General features: G+C 37.6%; 2 protein-coding genes across 5 annotated transcripts; both read right to left on the bottom strand.

The window, feature by feature from the left end:
• Nucleotides 1-520: 520 nt before the first annotated feature.
• sirt4 (sirtuin 4) lies at nucleotides 521-4,427 on the bottom strand. 2 transcript variants are annotated; one of them, XM_060867917.1, is made up of 5 exons: nucleotides 4,316-4,394; nucleotides 3,531-3,588; nucleotides 2,482-2,969; nucleotides 1,925-2,219; nucleotides 521-1,546 (listed from the first exon to the last, which is right to left on the bottom strand). In XM_060867917.1, the coding sequence occupies exons 3-5, from the start codon at nucleotides 2,967-2,969 to the stop codon at nucleotides 1,394-1,396; spliced, it is 936 nt and encodes a 311-aa protein (XP_060723900.1). In that variant the 5' UTR covers nucleotides 3,531-3,588; nucleotides 4,316-4,394; the 3' UTR covers nucleotides 521-1,393. The 2 variants fall into 2 exon arrangements, with proteins under 2 accessions (XP_060723900.1, XP_060723899.1); XM_060867916.1 differs by lacking the exon at nucleotides 3,531-3,588 and having other exon boundaries at nucleotides 4,316-4,427.
• Nucleotides 4,428-4,773: 346 nt separating this feature from the next.
• sxph (saxiphilin) lies at nucleotides 4,774-13,144 on the bottom strand. 3 transcript variants are annotated; one of them, XM_060867919.1, is made up of 17 exons: nucleotides 13,051-13,144; nucleotides 12,483-12,643; nucleotides 12,128-12,227; nucleotides 11,848-12,027; nucleotides 11,317-11,482; nucleotides 11,148-11,212; nucleotides 10,832-10,989; nucleotides 10,567-10,753; nucleotides 9,435-9,583; nucleotides 9,119-9,209; nucleotides 8,986-9,030; nucleotides 8,698-8,883; nucleotides 7,206-7,353; nucleotides 6,936-7,018; nucleotides 6,458-6,642; nucleotides 5,630-5,804; nucleotides 4,774-5,424 (listed from the first exon to the last, which is right to left on the bottom strand). In XM_060867919.1, exons 1-17 carry the CDS (start codon nucleotides 13,106-13,108, stop codon nucleotides 5,381-5,383), a joined length of 2,181 nt encoding a protein of 726 aa, XP_060723902.1. In that variant the 5' UTR covers nucleotides 13,109-13,144; the 3' UTR covers nucleotides 4,774-5,380. The 3 variants fall into 3 exon arrangements, with proteins under 3 accessions (XP_060723902.1, XP_060723901.1, XP_060723903.1); XM_060867918.1 differs by having other exon boundaries at nucleotides 5,630-5,807; XM_060867920.1 differs by lacking the exons at nucleotides 4,774-5,424; nucleotides 5,630-5,804 and having other exon boundaries at nucleotides 6,500-6,642; nucleotides 6,910-7,018.
• Nucleotides 13,145-13,682: the final 538 nt, after the last annotated feature.

A 13,682-nucleotide genomic window follows, 5' to 3' on the forward strand; every position in this document is an offset into this window, starting at 1 on the left:
TTGAAAGAAATAAAATATTAAATATCAAGATGAATACCTTTTTAATGCCTAAGATACTTTTAAAATAGGCTTCAGATCTACACTATTACCATCATATAAACTGGGGGAAACATCCGTAATACCTAGCCAGCTAATTAACTGCTACAGTAGTTCACTACTCCAAGTAGATAGTAGTAGTGAGTATTTAAGTCCCACATTTGCATTTCTCACATGTATTTGCTAGTGATCGATAGAACAACAGCTAAACCAAAACATACCATGACAAAATAATCTGTTTATCACAATCATTAGCAGACAGCAGGTAGTTAAGCGCTCGTGAATTTGATATCCTTAGACAAGCCGACACAAGTGTATTTTAAGCACTGTGGTATTTTCAGTTATTTATAAAAACCTGACCTATCACACCAATCAAGTTTTATTTGAACTATTAATAGTAGCTAAGACAGCTAGTTAACTCACACATTTGTTAGCTGACTAGTAAACAGAATCATGTGTGACAGGTAAAAATGAGTAAGATGAGCAAAGTTCTTAGAGATTTATTTAGCCAAACCACAATCTAGCTACAATTTGACCTACTTCAGCTAGATTGGCAAGTCTAGTTTATTCACATTTATAAATAAAGTTTATAAATCATGTTTATAAATCTAAAACACCCCAATGATTATGTTTTTCCACCTTAGGTTGACAATATGATAAACTACAATTTGACCCAAATCAGCAACAGCCACTAAACAGCAGTTAAGCATTTACAAATCACATTTTAGGGTTCAGAGGTACAAGCGTAAATGCATACACTTATCTTAAATATTGAGTATTAGTCAACAATGAGATAATGACCTGAATGTCCTATGCAACCAAAAACATTTAACTCTTCATATTATCATATGAGTCCATTGCAAATGTTATTTTTATATGTACTAATATGAATTAAGGCAAATGCCCGGTGACCCAAATCAGTTTATCAGTATTTAGTTGGCAATAAACTAATTAAAACCATTCAATTGCTACAGGTGAAAGCTTACGAACACCACACATTTCTGACTTTGACTTGAGTTACCCTGAGTTAAACAGTTAAAAAAAGGAGTGACTGTTATCAGGTCTTAAAATGAAGTATCTACATTGTCACTCAAACCCTCTAACCTTTTCATCTCCTCTTCATTCTCTGCAATCATATTTACTTATTACATTATTAATAATGAAACTAAATGAAACAAGCTTGCCATCAGTAATGGATAATTAAGTCACATTTGCATTGTCATTTCATTGTTGCACAGTGAGGTAGAGTCCAACGGTTTTATATACGCCATCAAGTAAAACTGAAGGACAAGTTTTCTGAGTTTGAGCATCACTGAAAGTGGGGAAAATGTTCCATATATATTGGCTGTTGTTGGTCTCAGCCGGCACTGAGGATTGAGAGCACATCTCCACATCGGGCACTCAGTTTAAGCTCAGCAAGATGGTCAGCTCTTGTAGGACCAATGTTCACGATGGCCACTGGGAGTCGTCTCTCACTGGCTGCTAACAGGAAACGGTACCCAGAATACACCTGGACACAAAAATAGAGCTTTATTCATTTATATGCATATCTCTCTCTCTCTCTCTCTCTCTCTCTCTAATATATATATGTATATATATGCATGCTTTTGAAAAAAATTCTTAATGAATACCTTACAATAAATGCCACTTTACTGCTAACTTTATTACATGTCGAAGTAAAATCTGTTATTTGCAGTGTCACTGAGGGCAAACAGAGTCAATGAGTGGAAACAGACTTTTGTGGATATCAACTTCTAAAGTGCAATCAATCAGCAGTTTTTCTGCATCCCTTGCAAAAGAACTTGTGATATGAAATTCAGGCCAATATTGACCCTGATAACAAGAACTAGTATTGAATCAATATATCCCTTTCTGTCTCAGTGCTCACCTGCAGTGAAGATCCAGCCACAAGCACAGCATCAGCCTCAGCCAGCCGGTTATGCACAAACTGCACAGTTGCACGGTCTACCACGTCACCAAAAAATGTGACAGCAGGCTTAAGGATGCCGCCACAGGACTGGCATGAAGGAACCCTGAATTGTAGCACCTGTTCATCTTCCAGCAACACGTCTCCATCCGGTGCCACCTCGCCTGCGCTTGCCTCCCAGTCGGGGTTCAGTGCAGCAAAATGCTTCTGCAGCTCCTTCCGTGCAGTCAGCTGTCCACAGCCCATACACACCACTCTGACACACATACACACCACACAATAATGCCTTTTGTCCTGGAAACTGACCAACGTTTAAAACTGATAACAAAGCAAACAATTATGTTTCCAAAATAAAACCTTGTGTGCAATTGTGAAAACTGTCTATATTACTAATAAAAAAAGATAAGGATTTTGAGAGAGTCATACAATTTTCACAAGTGCACTGTGAAAATTTTTTTTAAAAATCCAGGTCAGTAGTGCATTAATTGCAAAGTAGTAAACCTTTCCAACTAGACTACCTGTGTGAGCAGCCATGAAGTTCAGTCAGTCTCTGGTGTCCTGCCTTTGAATGTAAAGCATCCACATTTTGAGTGACAAGCCAGTGAACTTTGCCTTTCTCCTCCCAGTTCCTCAGGGCATGGTGAGCTGAATTTGGCAGATGAGAAGAAAACAGCGGCCAGCCTACGTAATTGCGGGCCCAATAGCGCTGACGAGCTTTGGAACTGCGCATGAACTCTGTGTGTTGCATTGGCCGGCGATTTGTGCGTGCATACAGCCCTACACCTTCTGAACGGTAGTCAGGGATTCCTGACTCAGTCGACAGTCCAGCTCCAGTTAACACAAAGAGGTGAGAGGCTTGTGATACAAATGCCTGAAGCTGTTCCAAGGAGCTCCTGTCTACCGAGCTGCTGGATGGAACAAAGTTCAGCACACCGGCAGGAACCGTAGAGGCAGCACGTCTTCCCAGTGCCACACACTGAGGCAGGGATCGCCATTGCAGCAGCATCTGGAATAAGAGCAAAAGATGGAAAAGTAAACTGTAGAGCCAATTTTGTACCTGTTGTAATAACTGCACTGCAGCAAGACCACTTGTAATTAACCTTAATAGGTTAAATATATATATATTGATTAAATATATGTGTATATGCTTAAATACATATGCTTGCTTTACAGAAATCACAATAACACAGGAAAATGTTAAGAATATATCTGTGATCAATGAGAGTACCATAAAAGTTCGATTTTATCCCAGTGACACGAAACTGTTTGTTTCCGCCCTTTTTCTCTTCTTGTTGCAAACTGAACTAACAATATCAGTGAGTCAGCAGATACTCTTCCACTCATCAAGCTCATTCGGTTCTTTCAGTTTGTTCAGGGACAAATTCATTCAATATGTCCAACCAACAACTTGCTTCTTCACAGCCAGTACACTGTGTTTAAATTGGGATTATGCTTCATGCACAAAGTTCTACATTCTCTTTACAATGTGACTCTGTATTCACCTTCTAATTCTAAGTTAGAACTGAACCACAAGCCCCTACGTTACACCCCATACTGCACCACATACCTGATCTCCTACCGCTGCTCGACTGGGTATGCATCAAGACTCATCTCTGTTCTGGTACCTAGGTGATGGAATGTAGTTCCCCCAGATATCAGAACAAGTCATTTACTGTCATCAAACAATGTCGAAATTCAAGTCAAGTGTCAAGAAGCCCTATTGTCATTCCAACCCTATACAGTTGACACAGTATACAGCGAAATTGTTTTTAAAGTTCATACAGTACGAGTACCGTTCTCAATCAGACTCAAGGCCTATTCACAGCCCCAAAAGCTGCCAAAGCAGTCACCTTTTACACAGGCGAGAATAAACGAACCAAAAATATGTCAGTACATGTATGTACATTCATTCAAAAACAACAATTTGTTCACAACCAATTTACCACTATTATGTGAAGTGCATGAGAGAACTGCATGAAAATGATCCTCATGTAAATGACTGCTAATCACAAATGTTTCTAAGAAGGAGAAAAAATAATCCAACATCTAAAGTCATACAAATCATGAAGTGTTTTTATTAGTGCTGTAGTTCAATTCTTATGCCAGCTGGAAGTTATATAAACAACTAGGCTGAATTATTTCCTCCTTATGACAATGAATCCCTACAAAGGGAAGATTTTCCCAGCATGATCAAAATCTTTTTGTTTATCGTTCATTTTGATGACAAGCTATTAAAGAGATGTAATATATCCAGACTGACAAACACAACACCAATGTACAGTCAGAGTGCTTATTATTACTCCTAACAGAAATTTCTGAATTATAAAAGTGTTTAAAAGCTTACAAACTTACCGACACTGTGTAGTTTTTCCACCAACTCATGAAGCTACATGAGAACTTGTGTTGCTTATATCATCGTGTACAGTACTTATGTACTATTTGTGTGGGTCGGGTCACTATAACCACTTCCGTATTAGAAATTACTGGTGCATCATGGGAAATGAAGTCTTTTAAAGCGTTGTGTTAAACCCATGTTCTAATTGAGAAAGAAAATCTTTCTCTCTCAATATCACTTTCATTTTCTCTCACATTAATTGCCAGCTGTAATATAAATGGCAAGTTTGTATTAATGAACTAATTCGCATGCATTATTATTTCGTTTTGTCTCATTCACAAGGACATTAATGGTTAATGCTTTACATCTAATAATAACTTCATAAAAATGTTATTTGTTATTCATTAAGGAAAAGAAACATATCATTCTTAAAACGGTGTAAAGGTTTTATTCATTTTTATTAGTATTTATCGGAAAAGTCACAAGTGTCAGGACTTGAGTAGCGATCAGTAAGATTTCCACCATGAGAAAGTCTTGAAGACAGAGAGCTTTACATTTTCTAGTTTCTCAGTAACATGCTGTGTATGTTGTCCCAAGCTCAAGAGAGAATAAAGCGAGGCTAGTGATGGAATTGTTGTTTATAACTGCTACAGCATTAGTAAAAACAGGAACCAACTTCTTGTCTTGTTTCACATAATTAACTATAAATGTTTAAAAAGTCTATTATGTTAATTAATATATTTTGTAATAGCTGGCAATTTGCTGCAGTTAAGAGCAGAAAACAGTGTAATGATTACAATTATGTGAAGAATGTAACACTTCAGGTTGCTGTTACTGGAAAATAGCTCAGTTTGAGGTGGTAACAGTCCACTGCTTTGTATCTACAGTACATGCATCACAACACCCCAACATTAGTCAGCTTCAAGAAACAACATGACCTTACAACAACATTACTTAATACATAATACACCAGTAAAACACCAGTGGTAATATACACCAGTGGGATTTAATTGAGTCATTTATTGAGTAATAGAGATTATAAAATGAAACATTCCTGATGCTGTATGATTATGTCAGCTTGTTCAGAACATGCTGCACACATCTTGGTTGCAAAACTGCAGAATGTCTGTCAGACACACAGACACACAAAGACACACAAAGACACACACACAAAATAACTGAATTATGACAAAGTTCCAAAAAGTGACATTTTTGGCAGTATAATGTAACATTTTAATTTAATATTTATGTATAATCTGTTTTAAGTACTTTCCAGCTGTATGATAATACTAAAGGAGATTTACATTTTTCAAGAAATAGTGTGCATTCACCTGAATATGTGCAGTTAAAAATGCTTTCTACTTGTGAAAAGAAATCCTCTCCTAGTATGGTGCGATAGTCCATGTGATTAGTGTGAACCAGACAACGTGTGGCATCTTTAAAGAGCAAATCACTTTCACCATACTGCTGAGACTCAAACAGATGGAACTCAGAATCTGGACGTGTCTTCTGAGGAAAGATAACAATTTAGAAATAAATAACTACAGAACATTCTTTTATAACGCTCTGAGAACTTTATCAGGAACACTTGTAAACCTATTTATTCATACAATTATCAGCCATGTAGATACTGATCTGCAGCTTTGGGTAATGTTCACATCAACCTTTAGAATGGGGAAAATGTGATGCTAGTGATTTGGACTGTGGCATGGCTGTTGGTGTGAGATGGGCAGGTCTATTTCCTAGGATTTTCAGATACAACAGTCTCTAGAGTTTACTCAGAATAGCACCAACAGCATGAGTTCGTGGACCCAACCAGCCTTGTGTCAACAGTCCTGGCAGGTGAAGGTGGTGTAATGGTGTGTGAAATATTTTTTGACACACTGTTGGCCTTTTAATATCAGTCAATCATTTATTGAATTTCACACACTATTTGAATATTGTTGCAGATCATGTGCATCCCTTTATGGCCACAATTTGCCAATCTTTTAATGGTAATCCATCATGATAATGCACCATGTAATAAAGCAAATGTTATTTGATATTATAAATGTTCATGTTAATAATATATTATCGATAAAAACTACCATAATGGTTAATGAGAATGGCAAACCCCAAGAATTCTGTGAATTCTAATGAAATTAATTATTTATTGAGACCTGTGACTTCATGAGGAAGTCGTAGATACGAGCAGCCAGTACAGGCCTTGTCATAACAATGTTGGGTGGAATGGCTCCCAGGTTACAGTTCTTCCACTCTGTCAGTGAGGCCCGCTGTCCATCTGCACACAACAACTCAAAATCCCTGGCATCCCAACCCTTGGCCCAGCCACTGCTGTTCAGATCTGCCCATCAGAAGAACATAAGGTAATTAAATAGGTGATAATAGTCACAGGATCTTCAACATCTACCACAAAGTTGAAAGAGAAAAAATATCTATTACTTTTACCACAACTAGGAACTATGTATGTTGTAAAGCCATTGTAAAGCCATTTCTTACAGTATACAGGTAAATTTGTAATGGGGGTAGTTTTACCTCACCAATAAGAAATTAATGAGAATGCAAAAGCTTTCATTTTTTATTGAGTGTATACATATATACATATATGTACGTGTATGTGTGTAGTAGCCAAGTCACATTTGATGTTGCTCTCTATGTTGTGATGCTCCATAAATGCCACATCTCCATAGCTTTTCCCAGTTTGGTCACCAACCAGACACCTAAATATGCATAAGTGTTAATATCTTCACTCAAGGAGCCAACGGTGGCTCTTCTTCAGATTATAAGGAATCTTAATGACAGCAGCCACTATTCAGAACTTAGGTATTTCAGACTTCAGTAAGCACAGTACGCTTTCCAATGGTGTAGTCCAATAAACAGTGCATATATGCAGTGATACTCTCTCACCTCAGAGCTCCCATATTTCCATAGTAGCGCTCATTGTGGTTGTTGGAGCAACGTTTGGTGGCAGCTTCCTCTGTCCCACCTACACACACCTTACACAGACTTCCTTCTGCACCTGGCATACAGCCCTTCCAAAACACTTTAGAGTACACTGCCATCACAGGTCCATCAGATGATCAGAGCAGTACAGTAAAACATTTAGTATTAGTTTAAAGTACATCAGTAAATAAATTGACACCACTATATAAACTATGTACATTGTGTGCTTGCAAATTTTATCAGATAATCGCTGTTATTTTCACTTCTTAGGTTTACCATACTGTTTAGCATAAACTGATTGTTTTATTTATACAGAAGGATTAGCATTTGTTCGACTAGCTAGTTACCCAAACATACTATATCATGCTCATCTCTCTTCTCATCTCATCTCTTCACATTAGGGAGCTAAGTGAGAAGTATCTCACTCACTGTCAATAACCACTTATCCTGGTCAGTGTCACGGTTTATCCCAGGATTTACTAGTTTTTTGTGAAGTCTGGCAAGGTTAGATTTTTGACTGCATTTTTGAATAAATTTAAGTTTCAGTACTTAGTTACAAATCTGGTAGAATATGTTTACCATGATCTACCATGACAGCAATAAATAATCTTGAAGTATAGCTTGAAATTGATCCTATTTTATAACATGGAACAATAGATTATATTGTGTGATTAAAACAAACATTATATTGGTAAGGATTTCATTGGTTACAAGTAATTTTTCTGTTAGGTGCAAACAGCATATATAAACTAGAACGTACATTTCCTGAAGAAAATGTGAAAGGTGCTTGCACGTGGTAAGTTCCCCTCATCGTGCTGAGTGTTTTGATATGTCACATGTCCATGTAGTGCAAATTTCTTATTTTCACGTGAAATCACGTGACGTCACGTGACTTCATCAAATTATACGTGAGGAAGTTCCCCTCATTGTTCTGAGTGTTTTGATATGTCACATGTCCATGTTGTAAAAAGTTTTTTAATTTTGCATATATTGGGGGCAATGCTGCGGCACAACCGAAAGGCCAGTCGGTACACCAATTTAAAAATTTGTTCAGAGTATCACCCTAAAGGAGCTGGCGGAGTTTGGTGTAGATAGTTCGAAAGCGTGCCGAGTTATAAACCTCCAAAGTTTATAATGGGAGTCTATGGGAAAAAAGGCAACTTTGAGACCCAGTACCGGAAGTACCGGGACTCAGATCACTTATAAAAGTCATAGCATACCTCTCCTCAATGAGCCGCTCGATTTGTCACCTCATTTATGGGTCTAGGACAAAAGCTGCGAGACAAGTTACGTGCCAAAGTTTTGTCCGGAAGAGTATGCAGGAGAGTAATAATGTTGCTTTGCAAGCACCATTAAGGAGAGTAATAATGTTGCTTTGCAAGCACCATTAAGGAGAGTAATAATGTTGCTTTGCAAGCACCATTAATAATTATAGAAATAAGAGAACTTGCAGTACCTTTGTTTGGCTCACAGGGGGCATTGCTATTGTTGTGCTCTGAACTAAGTGAGTGCTGGACAGGCAGAACCCAACCAGCCGGACTGTACACGGGCCCGTGGCAAGAGCGTCGGCCAGCGAGATTCCCAACATACAAACTTCTACTGGAGCGCCGTGCCACTGCCACACCATACACTGGTAACAAGTCTGGTGGATTTAAGCAGCTCACACACATTACAATCACGTTTGGAAATAATATAGCTGGGCATATATTGCTTTACTATAAATACATAGGGTCCCACAGCTTACCTTTAGCCTCAAAAGGTCCTCCTCCAGTGAAGTCACACTTCATCCCTTAAGTAAAAAGACATCAGGAATATATGCACATCAATTAAGGCATAATTAACAAAACAATACATCCTGGGTATAGGATATTATTTACCATAATACTCAGTCACTACTGGTACAAAACCACATTTCCCTGCAATAAAAGCATGCGTAGCATCCAGGGACACAGCATCCACTTTATCCCTCTGTAGGAAGACCGAAAAAACATTGACTGCGTGATCTTGTTCATACAGTGCAGAATGTTGCCTCAACACATCTAGACATCACTGAGGAAAACAGAATACAATGACGAGCAGTTTGTTAGTGTTATTTTTAAACATGAATTGTTACATCTACTTAAGTGTCCAATTGGATTAATCCCTTAATCACATATATTTAGCTATTCAACAGTAATGTTCATCTTACTGGACCTTGATCTTTTCAATGCAGTCACTCATAGATGAAGCGCTCACACATACAAGAGGATCAGACTTTATGCTCAGAGCCCACTGCTCACATTTCTCCTGTTCAGCATGACTTATACAACACCATCTCACCACGCTGTCCTCAAGAGAGCTACCTAAAAACACACACAAACACATGCGCACACACACACATGCACACACACCTTTACTGTTGTGTGCAGAGGAGATGCAAGAGGGTGATGGATGGTTTTCAAATTACAAGCAGAGTAATTTGAAAACCGTAATCAGCAAAGACAAAAAACGGAAAGAAATTGTATGAGTCATTAATGTATTAGAAAATGTATGATATATTTAAAGAATGTTTTCATCAGAAAGTTATATCTGTTTTGTTTTTAAAGCTATAAAAGGAGTTATAAGAGTTATATACTTTATATTAGCTGCCTGACAACAGCATCAACATCTCACTGGCTGGATAGAAGACATGTCCACATTTAGCCAAGCTAAAGATCAGTCATAAATGGGAAGATCTAGTGCAGCTGAATGAACTTAATATACAGCAGTTTTCTTTAATTTTGTTGCTGTTTTTCATCAATAAATTTATGTCATAACCTAAAAACCTTAACTGCTTAAAATTGTAAATACAGGAGCAGCAATATTTAAGCAGGAATTCACAAAGTTTGTGGAGCCACAGAAGCCTGAGGCTTCATTTTTTTTTTTTTTTTTTTACAATTTTAGCCTTAAAATTGATGATATATTATAAAATATTTTGCCTATATATTGGCTTCAAATGCCTTGTTACTGAGCACATTAGGCCCAAGCTAACATAACCTTTATAAGGTTCCTGAGCTTTGTATTAAATCCATTTAAATATATTATAAAATAAATATAATAGTTTTGAAATGATGGATTGTGATTTCCACAACTGTCCCCTGATTATCCTTTAAAGACCTAATAATTAATAAATTTTGAGCTCCCACTGTTGGAAAAAATAATTAGCATGTAATGGAAATGAGGAGTCTCCAAATGTGATTATTAGCCTACAGTCAATAGTGTGTAGGGCCGTACTTCCTGGCCTATTAATCTGAATGGATGTTCGGTATATTAAAAAAATCTAAAAAAAGTTTAGGATAGGATATACCTTCATGCCTTAACCCTTTGAGCAAAGCAACATAGTCCAGTCCCAGAACCTGACTGATGTCTATGCCTTGTTGCAGTATGAACAGTTTATCAGTGACGTCTCTGAACAGCAAATCACCCACTCTGTAAACTGATGAATCAAAAAGCTGGAAACGATGCTTCTCTCTTCCCTTCCGGCCAAATGCTGTCTAATAAATAAAACGGTAAATTATCACCAAAGAAAATGTTAGCAGAACTGACATTAACACATATGGTTCAGACATTACCTGAATTGCTGAAAGGAACTTGCGAGCAAGGTTTTGATTGTTTATACGTGTAACCACAGCTCCACCAGGTCCACGGCCGAAATTACACTTTCTGAAACTGTTCAGTGGAGCTTGAGTGCCATCTGTGCACAATAACCTGTATTCATCCTTTACGCTGTCTGTAGCGAGTTGCGTTTAAGATCAAGAGTGACAAAGAGTGTGACAGCGAGGTAGAAAAAATAAGTAGTGTGAAAAACACTATATCGATTTATAGAATAACGTGTCAGAAGCCTAAGCTGAATGTAAAGTAATAGAAATAAAACATCTACACATTAACCATCTATGCTTTCCAGGGCTGTATGATCCACAAAGGCCACATCTCCTGCTCCATACTTCAGGCATCTGAAAGAAAGCAAATGGTACACAATTTGTGTGTGTGTGTTTGTGCTAAGAAAACTATTTTTAAGGAATGTAGCATGTGTGCATGTGCAGGTATATTTTTAAACCTGAGTGCCCCTTGGTTATGGTAGAATGGTTCACTATGAGATGTCTCACAGTAAATGTTCTTCTGTGGGACATACGACTTCTGACCCTGGCATCTGGAACACAGGTTGCTGAATGGCATTGTTCCAGCTCCAGGCACACAGCTGGTATTAAAGAAGGCACTGACAGCTGAAAGCAAACAGAAAGAGAGATTGTATATATAGCATATTATACATACATTAAGGTTTCAGTCTGGCATATTTTAGCCTTGCCTCTATCTTAAACACAGCAATGAGCACAGACAAGCATTTTGACGCAATTTCTTCTAATGAAAAGAAGAAAACAGCATTAAAGCATTTATTTTAAACTGGAGTACAATAACATTCTGTTCTTTTCCCAGTACAGTTCCCTGCTAAACATCTCAAACTCTTGCCTATGGTTATGGCACATTCACTGGATGTAGCGAATAGAGATGTATGAAATAGATAAATGCATAAAAGTATATATTGTTTCCTTGAAATTGCCTAATGTTCTTATTTCATAATAAAAAATACCCTGACTGAGGGGCTGTCCTTCAGCCCAGGGCAGGAGATTGTGGGAAAGCAATTGCCCTAAAGGCAAATTCCAGCCTGAGGTCCAGCGAGCTCCATTGTGACAGCTTTTAGCTCCCTTAAGAGAACGGATGTCTATTGAGCTTGTGTTTCTCACTACTGCCACTGCCAAGAGACAGGTGCCTGCAGAATGACACACACATTATTACAGTATTGAAGCAGTTCTTAAGTGCTAAAACAAATAGATTGTTTAAGCCCAATTTTTCATATAATACATTTCTACCATCATTGTAGATCTCTTTTGCAACTGCTGCAAGACCAAACTGCTTTACTGCAGAGTAAACCTCTCCAGCATCCAGAGTCACAAGGTCAGCTTTATTGTCCTGAAAGAACAGCAACAATTGAGATCAAAATAATAGCTTAGCATTTTTTTTCAACCTAATCGTTATTCAACGCATCTCTAGCATATGTGCGATGATGACATTTTATACAACACCTTATACCATACTGAGGAAAGGATCATAAAAATTTGTTGACTGGAAACTTTGGAGACTTATAGTGGAATTTTTAAGAGGAGTTATTGGGTCCAACAACCATTATTATTACATTAAGATCTTATGTAAGTAGCAGTCACCCACCCGTATCTTACTGAGGCAGTCAGCAGTGCTGAAGGCTCTCACACACGACAGCTGGCTGTACAATGTGGCTGCAGGAGAAAAAGCAGCTCCAAGTGCTTTGGCCAAATCTGCACATTTCCTTTGCTCTGGCTCTGACACTACACACCAACGCATCTTTTTTGCTGCATAAAACAGCCATTAAAGGATCAATTTAACATTAAGGAGTTAAGGAGCATACACCCACAACTTTCAGAAATTGACCCCAATGATACAATGATTACAATAACTTACTTTGCAATTCTCACAATGGCAGAACAATATCTTTGCCTGTGCTGTTATTTAACTTTGCAACATGCATCATGCTCTGGACTACATTTAAGTTGCCCTGGTGATGTCTGTTATGGTTTTACTATTTTATTATTTGACTGTAATGATGTCCTATATTACTGATGCCCTGTATTTGAGTCTGTATTATGGATGCAGGTCCTGTGTTCATTCCATGCTGTTTTTTACATACTGACATGAAACAATTAAAAGAAAAACGTGGTTGATAGTCAAGCAGGTTTCATTATTAGCAGTATGCACTTACCCAACACAGCAGCAGAGAAAAGGAGGATGACGATTATTCCACACGCACCCTTCATCATGCTGCCTAATTCACTGCTCTGAGACTCACATGCAGAAGTACAAAAACCTCAGTGAATAGCAGGTCAGTGTTGCCAGATTGGGCACTTTATCCCCTAAGCCATGATTTTAGTTATGTATTGATTCTTTGATTAAAAGTAGTAGCAGTAGCAGCTTTTATTATTGGTTCAAGGTAAAACTAAATGAACAAGATATTTTACATGAAAACATACAAATGTAGTTAGTGGGTCTTCTGTTGCTCGTCTGCAGATGGTAAAGCACTCTGGTCAACTTTGGTTGTTTTAAAGTGCTTTATAAATAAAGTTTGATTGATTGATTGAAATCTTTTTTCTTCAAGTAAGTAAGTAAGTAAAGTTTATTTATAAAGCACATTTATCACAGCAGAGCTGACCAAAGTGCTGAACAAAGTCAAAAACTAAACATAAAATAAACAAAACAGATGATACAATAAAACAATAGAACATAGACAAAATCCGATTAAAATGCCTGGGAATAAAAATATGTTTTCAACTTTAACTTTAAAAGTTGTACTGGAAGGTGCAAGGCGAATGTCCAGTGGAAGTTGGTTCCAGAGAC

Source organism: Tachysurus vachellii, chromosome 4 (genome assembly GCF_030014155.1).
Source record: "Tachysurus vachellii isolate PV-2020 chromosome 4, HZAU_Pvac_v1, whole genome shotgun sequence".
In the NCBI taxonomy this organism is placed as follows: Eukaryota; Metazoa; Chordata; class Actinopteri; order Siluriformes; family Bagridae; genus Tachysurus; species Tachysurus vachellii.